The sequence below is a fragment of the Ptychodera flava genome, chromosome 5 (assembly GCF_041260155.1).
Source record: "Ptychodera flava strain L36383 chromosome 5, AS_Pfla_20210202, whole genome shotgun sequence".
In the NCBI taxonomy this organism is placed as follows: Eukaryota; Metazoa; Hemichordata; class Enteropneusta; family Ptychoderidae; genus Ptychodera; species Ptychodera flava.
Window position 1 is genome coordinate 42940514 of NC_091932.1, and position 27102 is coordinate 42967615.

At 37.3% G+C, this 27102-nt stretch overlaps 1 protein-coding gene across 1 annotated transcript in view; it reads right to left on the reverse strand.

The window, feature by feature from the left end:
• Positions 1–364: 364 nt before the first annotated feature.
• The window catches only part of LOC139134046 (mitochondrial enolase superfamily member 1-like), a 90724-nt gene continuing 63986 nt past the window's right edge, over positions 365–27102 (reverse strand). Inside the window, exons 2-11 of the mRNA XM_070700910.1 lie at positions 13992–14018; positions 13380–13420; positions 12835–12905; positions 11359–11441; positions 10589–10711; positions 10065–10199; positions 3331–3502; positions 2731–2830; positions 1626–1707; positions 365–1333 (exon numbers count right to left, since the gene is read on the reverse strand). Of these exons, the coding sequence (XP_070557011.1) occupies positions 1223–1333; positions 1626–1707; positions 2731–2830; positions 3331–3502; positions 10065–10199; positions 10589–10711; positions 11359–11441; positions 12835–12905; positions 13380–13420; positions 13992–14018 (945 nt within the window). The 3' untranslated portion in view covers positions 365–1222. The remainder of the gene's footprint in view (positions 1334–1625; positions 1708–2730; positions 2831–3330; positions 3503–10064; positions 10200–10588; positions 10712–11358; positions 11442–12834; positions 12906–13379; positions 13421–13991; positions 14019–27102) is intronic.

Below are 27102 nucleotides of genomic sequence, written 5' to 3' on the forward strand. Positions count from 1 at the left end.
TTTGGATGATTTTTCCACTTTTTCTATTTTGCATGACAATTACAGTTTCTTGTACTGACAAAAGCATATTGAGATATAGGGTATATACTTGGCTTGTCAACTTAACCTGTAGACTATAGAATGCATTCATTAATATAATTGTTAACAAGTGATTTTAGCCTGGACAAAAATTCAATATCAATAATCACAAAAACCAACCACAAATACTCGTGCATTGCAGTTTTCCGGAGAGCTCTTTACTGAGTGTGCACCTTATGTGTTGGAACAGTATTTAGAGCTTCCAATATCCCATGATACATTCTTGCACAATTTAGGTATTGAATATTATGAAGACAAATTCACAAGCATTGAATGAAGGTAATAGTTTTGCTTGTGACCTCTGTCAATTCATGGTGAAAATCAGTTTAACTTTTTGTCTCTCTGGTCAACTGGAAAATATGTAGTCTATATCTTTCCAGACAGTTATGAACAACAAAGAAAGGATCTCCTAAAATAAAGTTACTTTATTCCAGAATTACATTTTTGACATGACATTTTTCATGTGAATCGTTAAAAGAGTAAACAAGCCCTGATCTGAGTCCATTTCTATATGTATTTGTTAGTCTTACTATACCATTATTGCCATCTTCATTGCAAGCCTCCTTTGTCATATTTTTTCAGGTGACATTTATTCCTGTGTGGTAATTGGCAATTACCCATTACAGAAAATGATTACATGTTAACATTACTTTCAAAGGAAAATAAAGCATGACCTGACAAGAAAGAAAAAATTTACAGAGTAAAATACTAAGCTCAGTTATTGAACCGCCTTTTCGTCAGAGATGGAGATTTCATTTATTGCTGTAATTGCAGACTTGTTAGCTTTTGTTGTAGGTTTGAATCTGACCAAGAATTTTTGAAAACTGATTCAGAACTGCATTCCTAAGTGCCTTGAATCTGTCAATTTTGAAATGCACCTAGAGTACTCAATAATTATACGGCAATATACACAAAAAAAAACCTTGAAGCTTTAACCCACTAAAAAGCATTGTTTTTGCTATGTTTTGAATTAACTGCCAAGGAGACTGTTGAAGTTTACGATCCTTCATCTGCTAAAAATGTTATTGGACCAGGTACGATTTGATCCATCTTCTCTGAACTGAATAAGCATTCAATTCTTAATGTGTGCAAGTGTCCTACACATTTATCATAATCATCTTCATTCCTCCATTGCAGTTCTTCCTTACGGAGCTTGGAACTTGCCTTCCTTAGTCAGTTGCTGCCAGGCTTTGCCAGTAGGATACTCATAATCTGAAACTGATTCCGGTTTCATCTCTATGGAATATCCAGGAAGCTGAGGGAAGATAGACAAGGCAAAGATGGAGATAATTTTGAACACTGCAATTTACACAGATGAATGTTCACCTGCTTGGTGGATGCAGCGGTTATCATTTGTTATATAAATAGCCAGGTGATGTTATTGTGAACCATTTTCATGTTCCTACTGACAGAGAGCTCAAGGTACATAATAAACACAGACCTAAAAGTACGGGGCTAACAACACTGTGAAACTTGCCTGTGAGGGCGCACAATGGAAAAATACCCCCTCACCCCTATACAGGTCAATAGTTACAAAGGATACTCACCTTTGGAGGCATGTAGCAACCATTTCTGATTATCACAGGATCTTTAAAATGTTCATGGAGATGATCAACATATTCAATTACTCTGTCAAGAATCAAAAATCAATTAGTTTTCATAATTACGATTTTAAACATTTCTAAATTTAGAACAAAGGTTACTGTTAGTTGTAATTTGTCCGACATGTAATTTTTCTACTTTTATTGTGCTTTCAGAAGTATACTGCTACAATGAAATTTGTAAGATCATTTTTCAGTACATACAACCAATGAAATTTGCGAACTGGTTCTTGTGTTAAAGGAAGGATACTATTACAGTGAGACTGTTATTACTCCATTCACTTGCATGATTACTTTACTATCTTGAAATTAAAAAACTTTGGCTGCAGGTAAACTGTCATAGCTCATTTATGCAGAGTTCAATGAAACAAAAGCAAACAAACAACATTTCTTTATTAGCCTTTCTAAAAGAACACAAAAAGTTAACATTGTCTCAATATGTAATTTTCAATAATAATGCTGAGGTGAGAAAACGGATTTGGAGCAACCAAGTGATATGAGGTAATTGACTGCCATTTTTTCCCAATCTGTCATTTTGAAAATTGGCAAGTGTGGAATGGTATTATGTGTAGTACTACCAATCTTACTGTGACATTGCACATATCACAGTGTATTTTCCTCAAAATCATTTTTTTTGCAAAGATTCACTCAATTGTCATTAATTTGTCGACCCAAAAGTTATTTATTTTTGGGTTCACCTTTTAGCATGACAAGCAGTAATAAGTTGGATGTGAAAGAAGTGTAAATTTATGCAGCTTTATGGTCCACTCTGACCTGGTCAAATTCAGTGAAATGTTCACATTATCTTCTTTGTACCAACGACTTTGTTTGGCAATAATTCAACACAGCTTGAGTAGGAGTCATTTCACGTTTGCTTATCATGATTGTAATCACTCTTTTGAATTTCAGTTGTTCAACCCTACCATTTTAGAATGAGAATAGGTAATACAAAACAAAATTGATTATTTTTCTTTATACACTCTAGTTTCAAATGAGATATTAGTTTGATAAAGTAGTATGATTTTACCACAGATGTTTCAGAAATTGTCACCTGTTTTCTAAGGAGGCTGATACGCAGATATAATCAAACATACTGAGATGTTGAACCAACTCACAGAGACCAACACCTCCAGCATGTGGACATACAGGAACTGTCAAAAGATAAGAAGAATTTGGTGTGAAGTCTAAGACTTTGACATGAATAAATTTGGTGTAAGCATTCAATTCTTAGTACCTTAAATACCACACTTTTGCAACCTAAGTGTGTCCTAAAAGTCTGAGGCTGTTGACCATATTTTCAACAAGGTAGATTTCTACTGGTAACATACATAAGATTACTGAAACCAACTAAGGCTTTAAATTACACAGGAATTTTATACAATAGACCCAAACAAGTTGAGCAGATGCGTGTGCTTACTAGTTTTACAAACCAACAGAACTTTTTGCCATAAAAACATTGACATCTGCATTCAAAGAATTTATTATATCACCGTCTCTAACTCTTGCTGCGGTGAGAAGTCATCTTTTACCAACAATGCATTGCAATATCCTTTAGTTGTGATCTATTGTGTTTGCATCGTTTCAATTTGCCAGAATGCATTAGGTGATAAAATTATAAAATTGTTTCCTTTCTATATACTGACATACTTACCACCAAATTTCTTTGCCATGAGGATAATTGCTAAGTTTTCGTTAACACCACCAACTCGACACGAATCAATCTGACAAAATTGTATAGCTTTTGCTTGTAGCAGTTGTTTGAAGATGACTCTGTTTTGAGCATGCTCTCCAGTTGCTACACCTATGCCAATTGGATTCAATGCCTGCATTATGAAAAAAGAATTTCAGATACTGTAAGTTTATCAACCACACATTTGTTTCTTGATGACTTGTCACCAGTTCATCCCATACTTCCCTGTTCACCCACATTAGAAAACCTTTATCATCTTGGTTTGCCCCAAGCCCATTGTTATCAATGACAACTATGTGGACCTGTTCCAGCCATAATTGGTTGAACAGGTAAATAACAATATAGGGATGTATCAAAGTGTGGTGGTTAAAAGGCTGAAGCCATATCACTTCTTCACATCTACATGTATAGACATAGGTAATTAGACAAGCTCACCAGCCTCTTGGTATCCAGTTATGGTTCTGTAAAGATCACAGACTTAATTGATTGTCCTACCCTGTCCTTTGTATGAAGCATGTTTTACTTTCACTGTTATATTGTATAGCTGTTACATGTAATAGTAACTTACGAAAATAGTCTGTAGATATTCTATTGAACTCTGATATTCTATAGAAATTCTGTATATTTTATGGAAATCTGATGGAAATATGCTTCTGTTGAAATTCATTGAAAATTTCAATACAATTCTGTAGAAAAATTTAAATGTTATAGAATTTTAATGTGTATAGAAACTTTAAATTCTATTGAAGTTTGCTGATAATTTTCTGTAGAAAATCTGCAGAAATTAAACATATTTTTTATGGAATTTTTCGGTTCCATAGCTTTTGTGGAAATTTTTTTTCTGTTTTTTTTTTCCCACAGTTTACACTGTTTCAGACTTAAGTTCATGTTTTTGCATGTTGGCATGAGCTTTGATAAGAACTCAGTGACATATAGCTGGTTTCAATATGGAAAAGGTAGTGACATTTACCTATGGAGAGTTCTAAGCACATTCTCGTGTACCCTTTAATTCTGAAAAGCTATTTTCATTTACACACACATCCCAGGAAAATGTATATAGTTTCAATTGTACCATTCCTTTTACCATTGCTTTTGTACATTTCATGACTGTCACAGACCAACCAGACTCTCTTTGTTTGATCCTAAGTCAAGTGAGCTGACCTGTGCCTTTGCTTTGTTATGCAAATAGTTTCCTGCCTTTACAATGGGTTGATTACATAATAGTGTAGCCACGCATTATTCATTTGAACTTGAGGCAGTCCACAGTGCACATGGCTCTTATGAAAAGTACTAAATTCAACTCCAAATTGCATGGAACATTAGGATCCAAGGTCCATTAGCAAGATTCTAACAGTGTTATGAAGAAGGGAGCTCACTAATATGTCACAACTGTAAGGATCCACATTGCAGCATCAACTGAAAATTACGTGAGTTAAGATACACAACACTTTAATTATGCACTTGGCTGAGGTCAAAACTGCTAGACTGGAGAGGTAGGCCTTGCATTCATATGTGTAGGTTGCTTTATATTTTGTAGTCCCTGTATGTTTCATCAAGTTTTGATCGATTGTTAATCATAATTCTTTTAGAAATAAACTACATGTTTATGATTTACTTGCTGACTGATTTTTTGTGAGTTTTGCAGTAATTCATTGCATTGGTATCTATGGCAATATCATAAGGTGGTATTCCTTACTTAGTAAAAGTTTAACACATATTGTTGTCATACCTTCTAAGAGATTGAACTCGTATAAGACAAACAAACTTCTGTAAAAGAGTGCAAAAATTAAATATAGTTCTACAGAAATTCTACATAAAAATTCTGTAGAATGTGGTAGAAATTCAATATAGTGCTACAGATACTCTGTGAACGTGTATTGAATTTACATAGAAATTCTGTAAATTCTACAGAAATGATACAGAAATTCTGTTGAATTTCTACAGAAAAAGGGGGCCAAAACTCCATTAAACTCTGTTAATTTCCATAAAGGTTCACTAGAATTTCTGTAGAAATTCTGTATCACTTTAATTGAATTTTGTCATCAAATTCGATAGAATTTCTACAGAAAATTTTCATAAGGGATATGTTATATGTATGTTATATGTATAGCTGTAGACTTTGTACTTACATATGTTAGAGGTTTGCTGACTATGTGGTCACACATTGAATTAACTCACGCAACAATAAGGAGAAAGACTTTTTGACATTTATTGTTTTGATTCACTCAGTTAAGACATCAATAAACTCAACAATCTTTGGAATACAGGGGTTTCATTAAGAGCCGGCAGCCGGCGAAATTGACCGGCTACTCTCAAGATTTCGCCGGCTACTTTTTCGGAAAAGTTGTACTTTTTCATCATTAAAATATTTTTTACCTTCTGAAATGGCTCGGAAAAGTATCACACGCTGTATAATCGAATCATTGTGCATGATATGTGAAACAAAGTTTAGTAGACGATCAACCACGATAGCCTTGTAGTAGCATGTCCAGCGAGTATTGCTTGAATAAAAAACGGAATTACAACGAACGATTCTATTGGCTGCTGCTATCGATTGCTTCTTCGTGGTGACCTTTCTATCCGCCAATGAAAACATACGTACTACTCCTGTTCGCCACTGTAAACTCAATCCAAAATGGCCGATACACAAAGAAAACGGCGGTCGCAAGCTCAAGCTTCCCTGTACGATCTAGGCTTTGTAAAGCGAACTAAAGAACAAGAGAAAGGTAACAGATTTAAACTGTTTTCGAAAGCAACGGCCTGATATCTTTGTCACGGAAAAACTTTCCGATTCATTACAGTTCGAATTTCAGTAAGCCCATGTGCGTTGCAAGCTGTAGGCGTCAATGTGTACGCATCGACAGCTAGTCTCCTACCCGTGGTCAAGCAAGACAGATCGATGAAGTGATGTGCATGGCCATAGTACACTGCCGGACCATCGCGTATTTCAAGAAGTGATAAATAATTCGTACAAATAGCCTTGGCCATTATCAAAGATTGAAATTAGATCGTCGATGAGATTTGATTGTTAATGATTGTGAAATTGGCAGTGTTGCTCTTGTGCTATAATTTTCACAATACGACGCCCCAGGGCGCCACTTCAAACCCATAACACTACTCTGTACACAATTCAAACATACAAAGTCACGTCACTCAGTCATTATTTTTTTAATATTCGGGGATTTTTCGATTTTAGATCAATCGTGGTGTACATGTTTGAGAAAATTTTGGTAAGTGGAGTGATTTTTATGGTGCATGTGTGGGGTGGTGTAACACTAGACTAGATTGTTTGTTGGTGTATTGCTTTATTGTGTGTAAATTAACTATGCTTCCAAATAATATGCAATACTGTGGCTACTAGCAAACTCACTGTAGTTCTGGCTGCCGTTTCCTTTACCTTTGTATTAAGCCCAGTGTTGTTGCTATTGCTTCCCATTGTAAATCGAAAATTATTTTGCTTCCCAAATTGAATGTTCGACATAAAGTTCACACATACCAATTTGAAAGCACAATCTGTTTTTCCCCATTGCTTTATCAGGCTGGCATTATGTCGTGAAAAATAATTTGACAGTGTGAATATTTGTAAAAATTACTTCACATGAACATGAATAATTAAAATCAATCTCTCTCTCTCTCTCTCTCTCTCTCTCTCTCTCTCTCTCTCTCTTCTCTTCTCTTTTCTCTCTCTCTCTCTCTCTCTCTCTCTCTCTCTCTCTCTCTCTCTCTCTCTTTTTTCAATTTTTCCAGATGTTCCAGCACAGGAACCAGATCTGGGTCAGAGAGTAGATCAACCCCCTGCAAGGACAGAGAATTTGAATTGTGATGTTACAAAAAACACTCTATCTGACCCAAAAACTGAGTTAGGAAACTCGTGTGATCAGCATAATTCTAACCAATTTTCAGTCCCTGAATCAGCAACAGCAACCTCACAACTGATAAAGGACCTGTTCCCTTATATTGACAACAAATTGATCCACCATTATTATAAATGCCGGGACAATGGCTGTACATCTCTCAGTCCATTAGAAAGAGAGAGACTTGCTACAAAGAGAGATCGATTCAAACATGAGTGGCTGCTCTCAAAGTCCAGTAGCTACTGCTGTAAAACTGGGATTTGGTGGAGTGTATACATTGAAAATCAGGGAGTGTTTTGCCTAATCTGCAGAAAACACAGTGGTGTCAGTCCCCAAAATAAATCTGAGGTGTTCTCCAAGAGACCATCAGTGAGATTCAAGCAAAGCACTTTTGAAAATCATACTGATTCCTTGAAGCACAAAAATGCAGTGACTGATGAACTCATGAACAGGATGTCATGTTTTCAAAGTGAATTAGACACCAAAGAAAAGGTGCATGATGAAGTATTGTTGAAAACATTCTATGCAGTTTATTGGCTCGCCAAAGAAGCTATTGCAAACAGTAAAACACAGTCCCTTCTCAGTCTTGTTGAAAAACTCGGAGTTGCTGAATTGAAATATTTTAAACACAGAGCACCAGCATCATTTCGTGAAATATTGTTAGTCATTGGTAATACAATAATGCAGTCCATGGTGGAGATTGTCAATAAAGCTGGATGTTACGGTTTGTTAGTTGATGATATGACTGACATAGCTGTACTCGAACAGATGGTTGGCTTCATACAGTTCTTCAACCATGATACTGGCAGGGTTCAAACAGGTTTCCTGTTCATGGAAAACCTTTTGGAAGATTCAGATTCAGCTGATTCACAAACTCTCTTTGATGTACTGTGTAAGACACTTGCAGAACTCAAGCTTTCATTACAGGATATGAAAGGCTTTGTCTCTGATGGTGCCAGTGTGATGGTTGGCAAAAATAATGGACTAGCAGCCAGGTTGAAGAGAGTTAATGCAACAATTGTTTCTGTGCACTGCATCTGTCACAGATTAGCTTTGGCCTGTACAGATACCAATGCAAGTCTCAACTACATAAACAATGTAGAAACCATGGTAACCCAGCTGTGGAAGCTGTTTGAGTACTCTCCAAAGAAGATGGCGGTTTATCTGAAAACTCAAACTGAAATGAAAAAAATAAAGCTGACTAGCCAGACTTCAAGGAAAACCGTTGCAAAGAAACTAAAGAAAGCATGCAAAACCCGCTGGCTGTCCTTTGAGTCAGCTGTCAACTCAATATATGATGAGATAGTTCCTGTACTGCGGGCTCTTGAGGAACTACAAAGTGACGCTGTTTCCTTTGGGCTATTTAAGAAGATGCGCACTGTAAAATTCATTGGAGCAATTTACATATTGAGAGAAGTTCTGCCTGTTCTTGCTCAATTGAGCAAGGCATTCCAGCGGGATACCATCAACTATGCACATCTAGAGCCTTTAATCAAATACACAAAAGACAAATTGTCGGACATCCTGGATAATGGTTCACCCATTGAGCAACTAAAGATTGGTCTCAGTGATGGTGGGCGATTGAGTAGCCTAGATTTGAATTGTACAGATCATGATGAATCCCAGCTGAAGAGTCTTATGACAAAATATATCACTTCCCTGAAAGAGAACATTGACAATCGATTAGGCCAATCAGCTCCAATTTTGAGTGCATTCTCAATTTTTGATCCCACTGCCATGCCGACACAAGATAGTCCAGAATTTAAGACTTATGGAGAAACAGCTATCTGTGTATTAGCAGCCCATGTCTTTCCAAGTGAAGGTGCCACAATGTGTGATAAGCTTATAGCAGAATGGGGAAAGATGAAATATGACATCTTGTCCTGGAAAAAGGATGTCCCTGCTGTGCTTCCACATACAACCCCGACAGAATGGTGTGCATCTCGTGTAGTCAGGATGAAATCTAGCTTTGGCTATGTTTACCCAGAGCTTGTGCAAATTGCACAAATACTGCTGTCCATACCAGTGTCAAATGCTTGGCCTGAAAGAGGAGTCAGCAAAGTGAGGCTATTGAAAACCAGATTGAGGAGCCAACTGAAGAATGATGTCATGAATGCTCTTCTCCACATAACATTAAATGGACCAGAGCTGCACTCACCTGATTGTGATTCATTGATACATGAAGCTGTCAGACAGTGGTTAGCCTTGAAGAAGAGGAGGAAGCTACCTAAACAGGAGATGCATCATCCCATTCTGCAAGCACAGAAGCCAGTGCTAACACCGAAAGTCACACAGAAATGGCTGACGCCTCAGTTCAGACTGAACAAATTCCCATCACCATCACATTAGATGAAATCCAGGCCGAGGTCCAAACAGCATTGAAACTTCTGGATTTGGGCGAGTTTGATGACTATGACTCTGACTCAGACACTGAATACAGTGACACTATGAGCCCATTTGACTTGAATATTCTCTGTGACACATGAATGGACTTAAAACACTTACTAGGAAAATGGCATTTATACTAGAAATACTAGAATTTCAAATGACTGCATGTAGGCAGTAAAAAGTGAGGTTTTTTTGCTAATTTTGCTGGGCTTCCGGCCTTCGGCGGGAGGGGGGACACCCCCCTCCCGGACCCTCCCCCAACGACCGCTTCGCGGTCGTGGCAGCTGTTCGCAGCTGCAAGCCGCCTACTTTTTCATTTTGGCCCCCTACTTGAAAACTTAGTGAAACCCCTGGAATATAAGTGTAATGTGGTAATAATTCACTCTCTTTTCACTGCATCTACTTCATGTGAATGAACAAACAAACACCAAAGATGACAAAAATGGTGCTGACCTTTGCTATGGTTGCATGCCCCAAGACATCATCAGGAGATGTTGGTTCCTCTATCCACCAGAGTTTGAATTCAGCCAATTCTTTCATGTAATCAATTGCTTCATTGACATCCCACCTCTGATTTGCATCACTCATCTGAAAGTAAAATTCGGAATCAGTATTTTCATTCATATTTTATCAATCACAAAGTCTCCAGTTTTATAGATAAATGAATGTGTTTTTCACATCAAGATAGCAAAATTTAGATTATAATTTTTGCAGTCATTATGCTAGTCCACATGTATATATTTGCAATTCAACACAAAAATGAAATAAGGAATCAAATTTATTAGAAGAGTCTTATGAATTTCACAGAAGGTAAATTGGGCTGAAAAAAAATTCAATTTTTCCCCAATGATATTTGTTCTACACAAGTTTATTAGGATAAATCTAAAAAAAGGAAAGTATAGTAGGCTATCATGTCACTACCTTAGCTGATCTAAGAAACAAAGAAAGAGTATAAAAATGTAAAATACTCGAAGTACCATTTTGTTTTCCCATCCAATCATCTTTCTTATTAAAGCACATCTTCTTTTGTCATCTTGGAGGTTTGCTCCAACTTTGACCTTGAACTTTGTCCAGCCTTCCTCCAGGGCTTTGTTGCATAACTGAATTAGATGCAATTGACAATTTGAAGAGACATAAAAAATCATTCAAACATATGAACAGTAAAATTGGTCACCTCGTGTGTATTAATGAATGTAATCAATGCAATATCATGTGACTGACGGATTATGCGGTAAAAGCTGTAACTTCTGATAATATTATTTTCTTTCATTCAATAGCATAAAAAAATGTTCTCTTTTGAGATTTTTATTAAAATGGAAAGTATTAATTATAAGCCTTGCCATCACAATGCACTGTTTGCAATATGCAGTGTTATCACCGATAGATTACTTGCAGTCAGGACTGAAATTCAGTTGTCGATAATAACATCAATTCCATATCATTGCAACTATAAAGGCGAAGGTGAATGCTAAGCATCTTGAAAAAGTACTGGAAAGTGCATGGAATCTTACAGATAAAGTTTTAAATTTATAATATGAAGACTCATACAATGTGAGTAATAGTGTGTTTTGTGCAAATTGTTCTTGGATGTGATAAATAACATGTGATGTTTATGTAATTGTTGTGAATAAAGGGACTGAGACAAAGACAACATACAGGGTTAAAACGTCATGGGAAAAGAGTTAAACATGAGATACTGCAAATACTCTTAAGTGCACAGGTAGTAAATGTGAGCAGTTATGAATACCTGTGTCAGAGTCTCGTCACTGTAACCAAGCCAACCAACTGATGTTGTGTAGGCAGGGAAACCACTCTCACGTAACTCCTGCTCTGAAATGTCAGAGATCAGTGTTGATTAACAGTCTTGTTGTTGCTATCCAGTAACCATGGAAACATTGATGTGTGACACTGAATTTGCTATGCTGATAATTTTTATTTCTTCAGCGGATTTTTCTGGCATTAATTATTGTAAGTACTGACTGCTCTTGTCTAATGTTTTAGTTTTTTTTAATTTGTGAATTAGGTCACAATTTTATACATTATCTGGCTATATGTAACTGGAAAATTTTTAGTATAGGCTCTTACTTCATTGTTGCATAAAAAGTGAACTACTACAAAATGTAACTTTTGATAGAAGACTTGAATTACATGTATCTATTTCAGAAACAGCCATAGCCTTGTATTGGGAAGGTTATTGGACATAATGTGTTTCTAGCTTGAAATCTCTTTAATATGTGATCGGTCTCATCCTTAACCGTCTGCGTACATTTTAATCAGACTCCTGTATATTTCAGACAATGAGATGGTGGGGGCAGGATATTCAGTAGTAAATCTGACATTAAGTTACATTACTTCTCCCTAATTTGCTCATAAAAAGCCTTAAAAGAATGCTCTTGTTCATGTAAGGAAATATAACAACTGACAGATACTGGTGCGACCATGATGCAAAAAATGTCACTTAAATTCAAAGAATGGTTTAAAAAGCTCATTAGTTAGAAGGAGGGTACACTGGTGTCAAGTTATATCTATTTTTCACCATGCAGAATGACTGTAAAATAGATCAACTTTAAAGTGCCATAATATACAGGTATGCAACCTTTTGCCTGAAGATGTGACCTTTACATTTTAACTCAAAGAAAGAACATTTACCTCTGAAACATAGGACAGTACATTTTGACCCAATGATGACATGCTGACCTCTAAACTTTAACCTACATAATTAATAAATTTAAATGACTTTCCAGAAGGAAATGTAAAGACAATTATTGTTGACGTGGTACATGTAAGTGATTAGTTAGAAGGTACAATGAGGATGATTCAATCATTGAAGAAAGTTGCACTCTTATCACATTTTCTCACCAATCTCACTGATGAGAAGGAACCCGATGTCAAGATATATCTTTTTCTCACCATGCAGAATGCCCGTAAAAAAATGATGAAAATGAATGTAACAGATATGCAACCTTTTTGCCTCTGACGATGTTGACATTTGAACTCAACGAAAGAACATTTGCCTCTGAAACATAGGACAGTAAACTTTAACCCAATGGTGACATGCTGACCTCTGAACTTTAACATACATGATTAATAATTAAAATGATTTTCTATGAAGGAAATATAAGACAGTTATTATTGACACGATAAGTGTCAGGGACAGCTTAAAGTTTTTAATCCAATGATGCAAACTCTCATCAATAGTTATTTACTGATATTTACTTCTAACCTCTTTGGTGTTTAGATGCTGCATTTGACCTGAGAATTTCAAGAGCTTCTTCTCTCGTTAAAACATCAGTTCTGCAAAGAAAAAATATATGATACATATCATCATCGGAGACTTTTTCTTCAAGATGACGTAGTATTGAAGAAAATTATCATGACCAAGCTTGAGCCTAACTCCATTGAAGATAACCTGTTCTCCCCAAATCCCTATAAACAGGTCCATACTTATCATTGATAACAATGGGTTCGGGCCAAAGCATAGTGTTGAAAGGGTCAGACACTTCCATGTGCTTTAACAGTCAGCCTGGTCTAGTTTCAATAGGGTTAAATCAAAGAAGTCTACCCTAACTAATGAACATGATGGAGTTACTATTAGACCTTCAGGCTTTTGTCCACCTTTTGGTATAGGGAATATTAAACGATCGTCCTATCAAATGATAATGAACATCCTCTACCCTATCATTTCATATATGTTAACCTCTTGGAAACAACTGCCACATTTGAAAGGTTTCAAAACATTGAAAATATTTTATGACAATTTTCACTTACATATATCTGAAATCAATACATGACACAAGTTTTTCTGGTTCCTGTAAATGAAGGAAAAAGTATAATCACGACCCTTTATATCTCAGATGTTCATTGTACTCTTTGATGAAAGAAAACTGGCCATACTTAGAACCAAAACCTGTGGTGCCAAATTGCTTTGTAATCTTTCTGTAAATGTTAAGGTCAGAGTACTCTCCTTGTGACCATTATCAAAGAAAAAGTGGTAAAAATGAAATAACTTGCGGAAAATTAATTTGCGTTTATATGTGATGAATTTAAAACTGAAGATGGCTAAACATATACTTTTTTCAACATTATAAGCCAAATGTATTTTCATTACCAAGAAAAATGGCACATACAATTGTTATCAACAAAAAGATATTTCCCAATGGGTAAAAATGTGGAATAAGTGGATTATGTAAATAATGTGGATTATGGATTGGTATGATTGCGATTATTATTCTAGACAAAAATAGTTAAAGTAATCAAGATTTCCTTTTAAGAAATTTTACCGTATAAACTGTGGTACACATGATATCATGTACAGATTACTTACTCATCTCAAACAGAAGAATTATTGTGTCTAGTTTGCTGAGAATTGTTTTGCCTTACCATATCTACAAGGAGCTTCCAAACCGGCTGAGAAAAAGAAAAAGAAAGATCAAATGTCAATGAGTTGAGTTTGACTAAAGTACCGTATTTAGCTGCTTGCAAGTACATGTACCATATATATATACCGGGTATACAGTATTTCATGAAACAAGTCAATACCAGCTAGTACAATAGCAGAGATGTTCATAAATAATATAGTGTTATGCACCTAAAGTTGAAGATGATGAAGTCATTGTTCCTCGGTGAATAATCAAGTAAAACCTTGAAATGTCAGTATTACTGTGCTCCTCTTTCCTTAGCAAAAGTGAATTTGACACAAGCAAATTAACACTTTCACCACAGGAGGGCACATTCTGCACCAACTGGCAGACTGCGGGAGGCACATAAATGTGCCAAGAACGTATGTGTTTATATGCGTTCGATATACGTTGGCTTTGTCTGATCTAAGTCATGTCCGTTGTTTATTTCCTAAAGCCTAGCAGCGTACAATGTAGAGGTCAAACCTAAATGAGCATACGCGTCAAATTTGTTAACAAATTCCACCATACTCGATCTTTTCTCCGCTGTAATTTGTAAGAATCGTTGTTTTCTGTCAGAGGGTATTTAAAAGTGGCAACGGGGGCACAGTTAAACACTGACGAATCCCCTGGGCATGTTTTTTCTGGACAGTCATAGTGAAATTGACACTGATCGCAAAACTGAACTCGACGGAGATAGCGGAAGTCAAATTTCACCTGAAAACAACTCTAATACTGAACTTGAATATGTTCCCGAACCAGTCGAGCAAAGACAGAGATTGCAAGGAAGACAGGAAGGTAGGCCAGCTGATCATGCTGTGAGAAGAGTGCAACAAAGGGCTGGTGACCGACGTCGCAACGATGATGGGGTATCCTGTTGATGTTGTACGACATCAATCTATCAATGACAATTACACATCGGACTTGGTATATAAGCTCATATGTAATATAGCTCTTTTTTGAATGTCAGATGATACCTGTTCTCTGTTGTTCGAAAATGAACTTCCAATAAATATGGATATTAACCTCATTTATGTGGAATATGTTTTAGTGTACGTGTTCAGCTGTCTACCGAATTTGAGTTAATAAAATGTATGTAGTATTTTTTAGTGTGTTGAGCTGAAAAGAAATAGGTTTGTATATTGAAAAAAAAAAGTTCAACAGTTTTTGAATTTTGTGTAAAATCCAATATGGCCATATCACGTGACCTTCTAGGTATTTCACATGACTTTTTGTGCATTTTTATGATGCTCAGTCATATTGCAATACTCACTAAAAAAATTATCCTGAATAATCTTATAATAAAAAAGATACAGCTCATGCATGGAAATCAATATTTATAAGGCCGTATTTCAACAGAAAGCTAAGCACAGGAATGCATGTATAAAAATTAATTATGCAGTGAAAGTGTTAAAAGCAACCAGAAAGTGGTATAAGAGAAGATTTCATTTGGCCAAATATGAGAAAATTGAAACCCCCCCCACACACACACACCAAAAAAATTAAGCAATCACTCAATCTAATTTACAACTATGCTCATCTGTGGTTATCTACTATCATCTATGGTAACCTTTAACTACCATATTCAACACCAACAGGTGATTGACCATGTGCAGGCCAAAAACTTTACATATGCAAAGTTTGTCATCATACAAACAAACTCACATTTTTGTTGTGAAACCCTTATGCCTTTTGAAAGGTTTGTTTCTGTCTACCGTACATGAAATCTAGCAGCTGATGTAACAGTATTAATGGATATCAATTAACTGTTACAGTTTCAAAAATTCAATTTGCATCAGTTGAAAAATTTTATTAAAGGGGAAGTTCACCAAGGATGATTTTACATATGTTGTAGCTCTGTGGTCATTTACCCAGGAAAAACTATTTTCACCATTATAACTCGCAAGATTTTCACAAAAACCGATAGAAATAGTCCAGGAAGTTGCCCATGTAATTTGAATCATGGGAAAAAAGCTCCAAACTTGGAGCTTGCATAATGTGATATGGAAGGGACCATCTTCGGACGGGTATGGCCCCCACATTGTCCACTCACAGTAATACAGTAGTAAACAGCAACACAAAATCTGACAGTGGACAGTTTATTATAAGTGAATCATCGTTTATGCAAGGATACTCAGTATAAACAAAAGTTATGTAAATACACACAGCCTGGTTTAAGCAGGGGTGAGTGGACAATGCTATACCCATGAGAAAATGGTCCCTTCCATATCACATTATGCAAGCTCAAAGCTTGGCGCTTTTTTCCCATGATTCAAATTACATGGCAACTTCCTGTACTATTTCTATTGGTTTTTGTAAAAAATCTTGCGAGTTATAAATGGCGAAAATAGCTTCCAGGGTAAGTGACCTCAAAGCTAGTACATATGTAAAAATCATCCTTGGTGAACTTCCCCTTTAATGAATACCACCACATAAAATATTAAGATAACCTCGGAAGCTTTTTCAATGATTTTAACAACATTAAAATAAAATATTGTTCATGTCTTTGCTAGGTCACTACATGTAGGTGTTATACGTTGTGAGTTCAAATCCCTTCCAGAATTGGCAAGAGAAGGTTTCATGTACAGGATGACAATGGTGGTAGAGAAATAGTCCCCAGATAGAAATTGAGGCAAGAATCTTGTAAGTTGTGGTGTGGACATTTTTCAATTGGTCCTTGAGGGCGTTATCACATGTAACCTTGCAAGACTAAGCTGGCATGGTCAAAGTGAACTGGATGTGGTTCACTTATAAGCACTTAACCAGCACCGCAGGAGGGTATACACGTGACTTGGTACAATGTGCGACATGTAGCACAAGCCGATAGACGAGTGCTATATTGAGCGAATTGTACCAAAATCAAGTGTGTACCCAAACGTGGCTGGAGTTATGCCATTTTATTATCGTAATTTTGGAATCCGCGAAGGGGGAGTCATCGCTTTTTCACTGGTAGGAAAGGGGGGTCACCACATTTTCAAAAACATAATACCTACAATAAAGTTCACTTTATGCCATGGCCATGATTGACCCTCTTTACCAGCGGGCCGCCTTTGGTGGCCCACATCAATAATTGACTTTATGTAATAGCCCATGACCCTCTTAATGGGCGGCCGCCTTTGGTGGCCCACTCCAATCAGGTTTACTTCATGCAATGCCCATGATCGACCCTTTTTACTGGCGGGCCGCCTTTGGCCGCCACTACAATAAATTGACTTTATGTAGGCCCATGACAATCTTAACGGCCGGACGCCTTCAGCGGCAGGGCTCGAAATTAGCGGTAGTCCCGCGTCCACAGACTACCAGCTTTTCCCTGGGGCTACCAAAACCCATGAAATGGTAGCCCACACGGACTACCAAAGCCTGGGACATGAAATTACTTAGTGAGCGACATGATGTTGGTCGCTGTGAGATGACCGACGCTCATACAGTCAACCGGGTTATGAGATTTAAAAGGCGACAGTGCAGTCGAATTTTTTGCGACAAACTTTCAGTAAAACGTCATTATCTGAACTGATGTATATGGATGACAGGCTCGGGAAATGATGGCCAATGAAAATTTATATTTATAGTTATTTAATCACAACGTATCAATCGCAATTAAACACAAAATTATTCAAACTGCAAAGAAAAAGCTGTCGGGCCATCCACACAAATTACGCTTTCCGAAGTGTACGATATCATCACATGATAGTGTACTATGGTGGAGAAATATAGCCAAAATAGCCACAAAAGTATTAGGAAGATGACTGTACCATGTTGCCATCCTGAAATTCATAGCCATGTTATGTTTACATGTGCTAGCTGAAAAGTCGTTGTCATTGCGAACATCAAAATTTGCTTATAAGCTCTGCGTACCGGTATGTGTAAATAGGTTATCGGAATAGGTTGTCAAACTTTAAGCCGTCACCGTTGTCCACTACACATGCTATACCGTTCTCCTAAGGCTATGATCTGCAGGTATTGATGTCAAATGACTAGAAAATTCACTTCCTGGATAGAATCATGCAAAATAAATCTTTCATTGTCTAGATATAAATAAAAATATCCTTTACAAAAAACCTCTTCATTCATGCATGGGCTACCAGACCTTGTCACTGGGCTACCAACTTTAGAAAATGGTAGCCCAATGGGACTACCAGGGAAAAAAGTTAATTTCGAGCCCTGAGCGGCGCTGTCCAGTAAAGTTAACTTTATGCAATGGCCATGATCGACCCTCTTTACCTGCGTGCCACCTTTCATGGCCCACTAGAATAAAGTTGACTTTACGTAATGGCCCATGACCCTCATAACGGAGGGCTGCCTTTAGCGAACCAATCCAATAAAGTTTACTTTATATAATGTCCATGGACATAAGTGGAAATGAAGTTAAAAATTGCCTTACAGTCGTCCTAATTAACAGACGTTTCAATGGATGTGGCTGAGAAGTTTGTGCACTGGCATCTCTGCTACACGAATAAAGTGTGCTGTGTACGGAGTTCAAATCCAAACCGTGCGGGTAAATTTGACATATGGGTTTTGTTATTTTTCAGCAGGGGGGGGGGGGGGGGGGGGTCATCAAAATTTTTCGTCTGACAAAAGGGGGGGTGTCATCTTTTTTTCACGAAAAATGCAGGGGGGTCTATATTTTTTTAAACACTGGTGACAAGATTTTGCCGCCCCCCCCCAAGCCGTAAAAACTGAACGGTCCCTTACTATGAGCAAATGTCAATTTATTTGTGTATGAACAAATACCAGATTTTAAAGAGCAGTATGTCACACTTCGACTCACGCTAAGTCAAGCAAAAAGTGCACAGTGCGCTGGTGCCCTAATGCAATGATTTGTGTACATCAAACCCTACCGGTATGTGCCGGCTGCTTCAGAGGTGTCTTTCATCATCGACCCCAACTTATTTTCACCAAAAGGTGAGGCATACTTTATCTGTTTTTTGAAATTCGGACTTTGGTCTTTGAAACAAAGCAGACTTTTGGATTAAGTTTAGATCATTAAGTGCAAATGCACCGACAGGGCAATTTTCGAAAATGCTGGTTTAGGGGCCCATTTTACCACTGCTACAGTGCTAAAACAGTATTTTAGCATCAGTGGAATGAGCTCTTGTCCAATCAGAATGGCGCATGGTAGCATGATATAAATTGAATTTGTACAGTGCTCCAAAGTGAATAATATTCACAGGTTCCCTAGGTTTTGTAGTGGAAGATGGAATAGGTGACAAGGGGCTGTTATTTGTGAGTTAGAATCCCATCAATAATTTACTGAACAGTAAACAGTGGTTTTGTTAAGGGCGGTTGAAGCGGGTAAATGTTACTGGCTTCCCCAGTCATTTTGCCGGGGTTCCCCTTGTTATATCAGTATAATCAATAGGGGGACAGCAGCAATGTTACCGGGGTTTCTAAATCATTTACCAATATTCCCCAACCTTAGCAAAAACACTGGTAAATTACATAAAATGTGATAACAACAATGACAAAATTTTCACAGATAAAGTTGTACTAATAAATATTACCAGTCTGGTCTGACAGAAGGTTTTGATTAGTACGAAGGATGACTTGTTTGTTTCCGGTCAACCTTGCAGTAAAGATAAAAAAATAGTGTCAGACACTTTGCTCACATTTGATTATATGTGGCAAGCCAAAGTGAGTGTATACATGATATAGCTTCTATGGACCTTAGTTTGTGATATTCACAGTCAAGTGCATTTTAACAAATTTTAATACACCATCCATTGAAGTATAGAATGGTTAGCGACTGTTGCAACCTTTGATCACACACATATACACAATACCATGCAACCTAGTATATTATTAGTGATAAAATCTGCCTGCCAAAGTAAAGCTGTCCCTTGTAATCAGTGTTCGATCTAGAGTGTGCAATTGCGCATTTTGCACATAAATCAGATTTGGCCCTATTTTGGCAGCCCTTTCAGGCACAATATTTCCAGGCTGGCGCCTACATGTAGTAATTTGTTTCCACCAGGCCGTTATGTTTTATGCCAATGCGATGATTTACTATAACACGGTACGGTATGTATTCAATCACGACATTTTGCTACAATGACGTAAGTTGGACATTTCTTTGACGAAAGAGTGCAATAGGCGATGGCAAAACGCCCAAGGACATGCCATAACAGTACCGCGGAGTCATCTGTTGCCTCCTCACCCACACCCGATGATGAAGCAGGTACTGGTACAATGATAGAAGGGCCAGAAACTGACATGCAGACTGATGCTGCCAGTTTGCAACAAAACCACAATTCACAGGTGAATATAATTTTACCGTTGACTTTGATATTTAAGTGTAGACTGTCGTACGCTATGATCAAATAGCAGCCAATGTAGCCCTGTGTACAATGCTGTGTGTTCCTGGCATTGAATCCTGTGGTGGGAGGCCGTTCAATGCTGGGAATACACACAGCATTGTACGCAGGGCTACAGGCAATGCTATACGGTATAGCTATTTTACACGATGGTGTGGCAAAGTATATTGATGTACAGCATTTGTGTCGCTAATTTTTTAGATATTTCGTATTTCTGTCATCAAACAGAATAGACAGTGAGTGTGTTCTTTATCTCAGTTTAATTTTTCTCTAGTACACTCAAATCTAGTATTTTATATCATAAGCAGTGTTTGATCTAGGATTTCAAAAATAGGGACCATTGTGGGCCCACTCCCTAGAAAATACAATATAACTTACATAACCAATATTACACAAGGGTGATGACATTGAGATCAACTTAAGAACTTTAACTGCAGGATTAATTCCTTTCAAATCCTAATCTGTGTTGGAAATATTAAGTCCCAACACACGGAGGATGTGCAGAGGATAGGGTTATGGTTCATATCTGCCATTGTACTCATGGTGTTGGAGAAAGTAAGAAAATATAAAACATTGGGTTTCCATGTTGTATTCATATGTTTGGCTGGCTAGTAGTGGGGCATAATATGCAATATGCTGGTTGAGAAGTGGGTTTGATTTCTACTACCATAGAGGAATGGCACACCTCATTCAAATCACAGCAGATCTGCACCCTTCCCTCCTATGCACAATCTTAATGCTGAGTTGCAGGTGCCATTAGTCCTGGGAATTTCCAGCTGCCCAAGGGCAGTCTCAGACAAACACTCTGTTGTGAAATGTGTCATGACAAACACCATTCAAAGATTTAATATAGCTGCAAGCAGCGATGACCGGGTTTCGACACAAGTGGCAGCATTAGAGGAAAAGAAAAATTAGATTGTGCGCATAATTATGAAGTACAGGATGCAGTGTCATAAGGTCTCCCAACATAGCAAATATGAAGTCTGTAGAACTTGTGGTTACCAAGTTGTGGAAATATAGGTATATTAAAGGTCAAAGGTCATCGAGGTCACATGACATTGCTTCAAAAATATTGTATTGCTAAGCTATCCCTATATACTAAAAATCAGACCTCAAGCTCTATTGGCTGGCTCAGAATTACATATGCGCATAATTAATGAGGTACAGGATGTGGTGTCATAAGGTCTCCCATCATACAACATATGAAGTCTGTAGCACTTCTGGTTACCAAGTTGTGGATATAAATGTATATTTTTAAGGTCAAAGGTCATCCAGGTCACATGACATTTTGTCAAAAAAATTGTATTGCTAAGCTATCCCTATATACCAAAATCAGACCTCTAGCTCTTTTGGCTGGCTCAGAATTAGATATGCGCATAATTAATTAGGTACAGGATGTGGTGTCATAAGGTCTCCATCATACCAAATATGAAAGGTGTAGCCCTTCTGGTTACTTAGTTATGGACATATACACATATTTAAGATCAAAGGTCATTGAGGTCACATGACATTTTGTCAAAAAAATTGTATTGCTAAGTTATCCCTATATACCAAAAATCAGACCTCTAGCTCTATTGGCTGGCTCAGAATAAGATATGCGCATAATTAATGAGGTACACGATGTGATGTCATAAGGTCTCCCATCATACCAAGTATGAAGGGTGTAGCACTTGTGGTTACTTAGTTATGGCCATATATGTATATTTGAGGTCAAAGGTCATCGAGGTCACATGAATTTTGTCAAAAAATTGTATTGCTTAGTTATCCCTATATACCAAAAATTAGACCTCTAGCTCTATTGGCTGGCTCAGAATTAGATATGCGCATAATTAATGAGGTACAGGATGTGATGTCATAAGGTCTCCCATCATACCAAATATGAAGGGTGTAGCACTTGTGGTTACTTAGTTATGGACATATACATATATTTAAGGTCAAAGGTCATCGAGGTCACATGATATTTTGTCAAAAAAATTGTATTGCTAAGTTATCCCTATATACCAAAAATCAGACCTCTAGCTCTATTGGCTGGCTCAGAATTAGATATGCGCATAATTAATGAGGTACAGGATGTGATGTCATAAGGTCTCCCATCATACCAAATATGAAGGGTGTACCACTTGTGGTTACTGAGTTATGGACATATACGTATATTCAAGGTCAAAGGTCATCGAGGTCACATGACATTTTGTCAAAAAAATTGTATTGCTAAGTTATCCCTATATACCAAAAATCAGACCTCTAGCTCTATTGGCTGGCTCAGAATTAGATATGCGCATAATTAATGAGGTCTAGTCACGTGACATATTTGTAATAGATTTCTATCCCATAGTAGTCCCTGTGTACCAAAATTCGAATCTCTAGCCCTATTGGTTAGCCTAGAATTAGATATGCGCATAATTAATGAGGTCTGGTCACGTGACATATTTGCAATAGATTTCTATCCCATAGTAGTCCCTGTGTACCAAAATTTGGATCTCTAGCCCTATTGGTTGGCCTAGAATTAGATATGCGCATAATTAATGAGGTCAATGTCACATGACCTGACCCAAAATATTTCGGTGAACATTAACAGCCAATGATCTTCTATGTCGAAAAAGAACCAGACTCCTAGCTCTATTGGTTAGCCTGTAATGGGCATTTGTAAATCTATAGGGGAGGTCAAAGGTCACTGAAAAATATGAAAAATAATACTTTAAAAATCTTCTTCTCAAAATCGGCAAGACCTGTGACCATGATATTTGCCATGAAGGAGCAAGGCTATAAGGTCTAAAAAGTGACTGGAGCAGAATTTTGATTTATCACTTGTTATGCAAATGAGCTCAATTTTAAAGTTTATTTTCAAAATGGCCGAAAGGTCACGTGACCTTTTGTTATGGTCATGTGACAAAAAAATTACTTTTGCTGAGTTGTACCTGTGTACCAAATATGAAGTCTCTAGGTGCAACGGTGTTCGCGTGGTAGTTGCAGAAGCGCGACAGAAGAAGAAGAAGAATAATAATAATAATAAATATAGCTGCAAGCAGCGATGACCGGGTTTCGACACAAGTGGCAGCATTAGAGCAAAAAAAAATTAGATTGTGCGCATAATTAATGAAGTACAGGATGCAGTGTCATAAGGCCTCCCATCATAACATATATGAAGTCCGTAGCACTTGTGGTTACCAAGTTGTGGACATATAGGTATATTTAGGTCAAAGGTCATCGAGGTCACATGACATTGTGTCAAAAAAATTGTATTGCTAAGCTATCCCTATATACCAAAAATCAGACCTCTAGCTCTATTGGCTGGCTCAGAATTAGATATGCGCATAATTAATGAGGTACAGGATGTGGTGTCATAAGGTCTCCCATCATACCAAATATGAAAGGTGTAGCCCTTCTGGTTACTTAGTTATGGCCATATACGTATATTTAAGGTCAAAGGTCATCGAGGTCACATGATATTTTGTCAAAAAAATTGTATTGCTTAGTTATCCCTATATACCAAAAATCAGACCTCTAGCTCTATTGGCTGGCTCAGAATTAGATATGCGCATAATTAATGAGGTACAGGATGTGGTGTCATAAGGTCTCCCATCATACCAAATATGAAGAGTGTAGCACTTGTGGTTACTGAGTTATGGACATATACTCATATTTAAGGTCAAAGGTCATCGAGGTCACATGACATTTTGTCAAAAAAATTGTATTGCTAAGTTATCCCTATATACCAAAAATCAGACCTCTAGCTCTATTAGCTGGCTCAGAATTAGATATGCACATAATAAATAAGTTGCAGGAAGAGGCCAAGGTCAAAGGTCAAGTGAATCCCCAAAATTGTGGAGTCCAATTTGGTCCCCTGCTGGCCATGGTCCAATAGACGCTGGCTGTCTTGGACTTTAACATAGGCCAGAATAAGCCATTGCCATAGCTTAGCTGCAGAGGTATAGGGGAGGTCAAAGGTCATTGAAAACTTTAAAAATCTTCTTCTCAAAATTGGCTTGTCCTGTGACCTTGATATTTGGCATGAAGGAGCAGGGCTATATGGTCTAAAAAGTGACTTGAGCAGAATTTTGATTTATCACTTTTTATGCAAATGAGCTCAATTTTAAAGTTTATTTTCAAAATGGCCGAAATGTCACGTGACCCATTGTTATGGTAATGAGATCAAAAAATTACTTGCGAGGTGTTTTATCTATATGCCAAATTTGGAGACTCTAGGTGCAACAGTGTTCGAATGGCAAGCGCATTTAGGAGGCGGAAGAAAAATAATAATAATAATAATAATAAATATAGCTGCAAAGCAGCAATCAACCGGGTTTCGAGACATCTCGGTCAACAGGGGCAATAGAGAAATACATATGCAAAAAGATGGGAGGCTATGGTAGTATTTGTGAAATCGAGGTCAAAAGTAGTCGAGGTGATGTGACATTTTGTTAAAAGAATTCAATATCATAGTTATCCCTTTATACCAAAAATCAGACCTCTAGGTCTATCACCTTAGCAAGGAATTATATATGTGCATAATTAATGAGGTCTTGTCATGTTCCATATTGAGAATTGATTTCTATCCCAGAGTACTTCCTGTGTACCAAAATTCGGATCTCTAGCCTATTGGTTAGCCTAGAATTAGATATGCGCATAATTATGAGGTCTGGTCACGTGACATATGACAATTGAATTCTATCCCATAGTAGTCCCTCTGTACCAAAATTCGAATCTCTAGCCCTATTGGTTAGCCTAGAATTAGATATGCACATAATTAATGAGTTCTGGTCACTTGACATATTTGCAATAGATTTCTATCCCATAGTAGTCCCTGTGTACCAAAATTCGGATCTCTAGCCCTATTGGTTAGCCTAGAATTAGATATGCGCATAATTAATGAGGTCTGGTCACGTGACATATTGACAATTGATTTCTATCCCATAGTAGTCCCTGTGTACCAAAATTCGGATCTCTAGCCCTATTGGTTAGCCTAGAATTAGATATGCGCATAATTAATGAGGTCTGGTCACATGATATATTTGCAATAGATTTCTATCCCATTGTAGTCCCTGTGTACCAAAATTCGGATCTCTAGCCCCATTGGTTAGCCTAGAATTAGATATGCGCATATTTAATGAGGTCTGGTCACGTGACATATTTGCAATAGATTTCTATCCCATAGTAGTCCCTGTGTACCAAAATTCGGATCTCTAACCCTATTGGTTAGCCTAGAATTAGATATGCGCATAATTAATGAGGTCTAGTCACATGACATATTTGCAATAGATTTCTATCCCATAGTAGTCCCTGTGTACCAAAATTCGGATCTCTAGCCCTATTGGTTAGCCTAGAATTAGATATGCGCATAATTAATGAGGCCAAGGTCACGTGACCTGACCCAAAATATTTTGGTGAACATTAAGAACCACTGATGGTCTATGTCGAAAAAGAACCAGACTCCTAGGTCTATTGGCTAGCCTGTAATGGGCATTTGTAAATCTACAGGGGAGGTCAAAGGTCACTGAAAAATATGAAAAATAATACTTTAAAAATCTTCTTCTCAAAATCGGCCAGGCCTGCGACCTTGAAATTTGGCATGAAGGAGCCTAGCCCTATGGTCTACAAAAATTTAGGACAGAATTTTGATTGATTAATATTTATGCAAATGAGGTCAATTTGAAAGATTGTTTTCAATATGGCCGTCAGGTCACGTGACCCATTGTTATGGTCATGTGATCAAAAAATTACTTGTGAGGAGTTTTACCTATGTGCCAAATTTGAAGTCTCTAGGTGCAACGGTGTTCGCGTGGCAGGTGCATTTAGAGGGTGGAAGAAGAAAAAGAATAATAATAATAATAATAATAATAAAAAACGGAACGATTACTAGAGGGTTTCGGACCCATGGTCTCGAAACCCTAATAATAATAATAAAAAACAGAACGATTACAATAGGGTTTCGCACCCATGGTGTCGAAACCCTAATAATAATAAATATAGCTGCAAGCAGCGATGACCGGGTTTCGACACAAGTAGCAGCATTAAGAGCAAAAGAAAAATTAGATTGTGCGCATAATTAATGAAGTACAGGATGCAGTGTCATTAGGTCTCCCATCATACCACATATGAAGTCTGTAGCACTTGTGGTTACCAAGTTGTGGACATATAGGTATATTTAGGGTCAAAGGTCATCGAGGTCACATGACATTTTGTCAAAAAAATTTATTGCTAAGCTATCCCTATATACCAAAAATCAGACCTCTAGCTCTATTGGCTGGCTCAGAATTAGATATGCACATAATTAATTAGGTACAGGATGTGGTGTCATAAGGTCTCCCATCATACCAAATATGAAGGGTGTACCACTTGTGGTTACTGAGTTATGGACATATACGTATATTCAAGGTCAAAGGTCATCGAGGTCACATGACATTTTGTCAAAAAAATTGTAATGCTAAGTTATCCCTATATACCAAAATCAGACCTCTAGCTCTATTGGCTGACTCAGAATTAGATATGCGCATAATTAATGAGGTCTGGTCACGTGACATATTTGCAATAGATTTCTATCCCATAGTAGTCCCTGTGTACCAAAATTTGGATCTCTAGCCCTATTGGTTAGCCTAGAATTAGATATGCGCATAATTAATGAGGTCTGGTCACGTGATATATTTGCAATAGATTTCTATCCCATAGTAGTCCCTATGTACCAAAATTGGGATCTCTAGCCCTATTGCTTAGCCTAGAATTAGATATGCGCATAATTAATGAGGTCTGGTCACATGACATATTTGCAATATATTTCTATCCCATAGT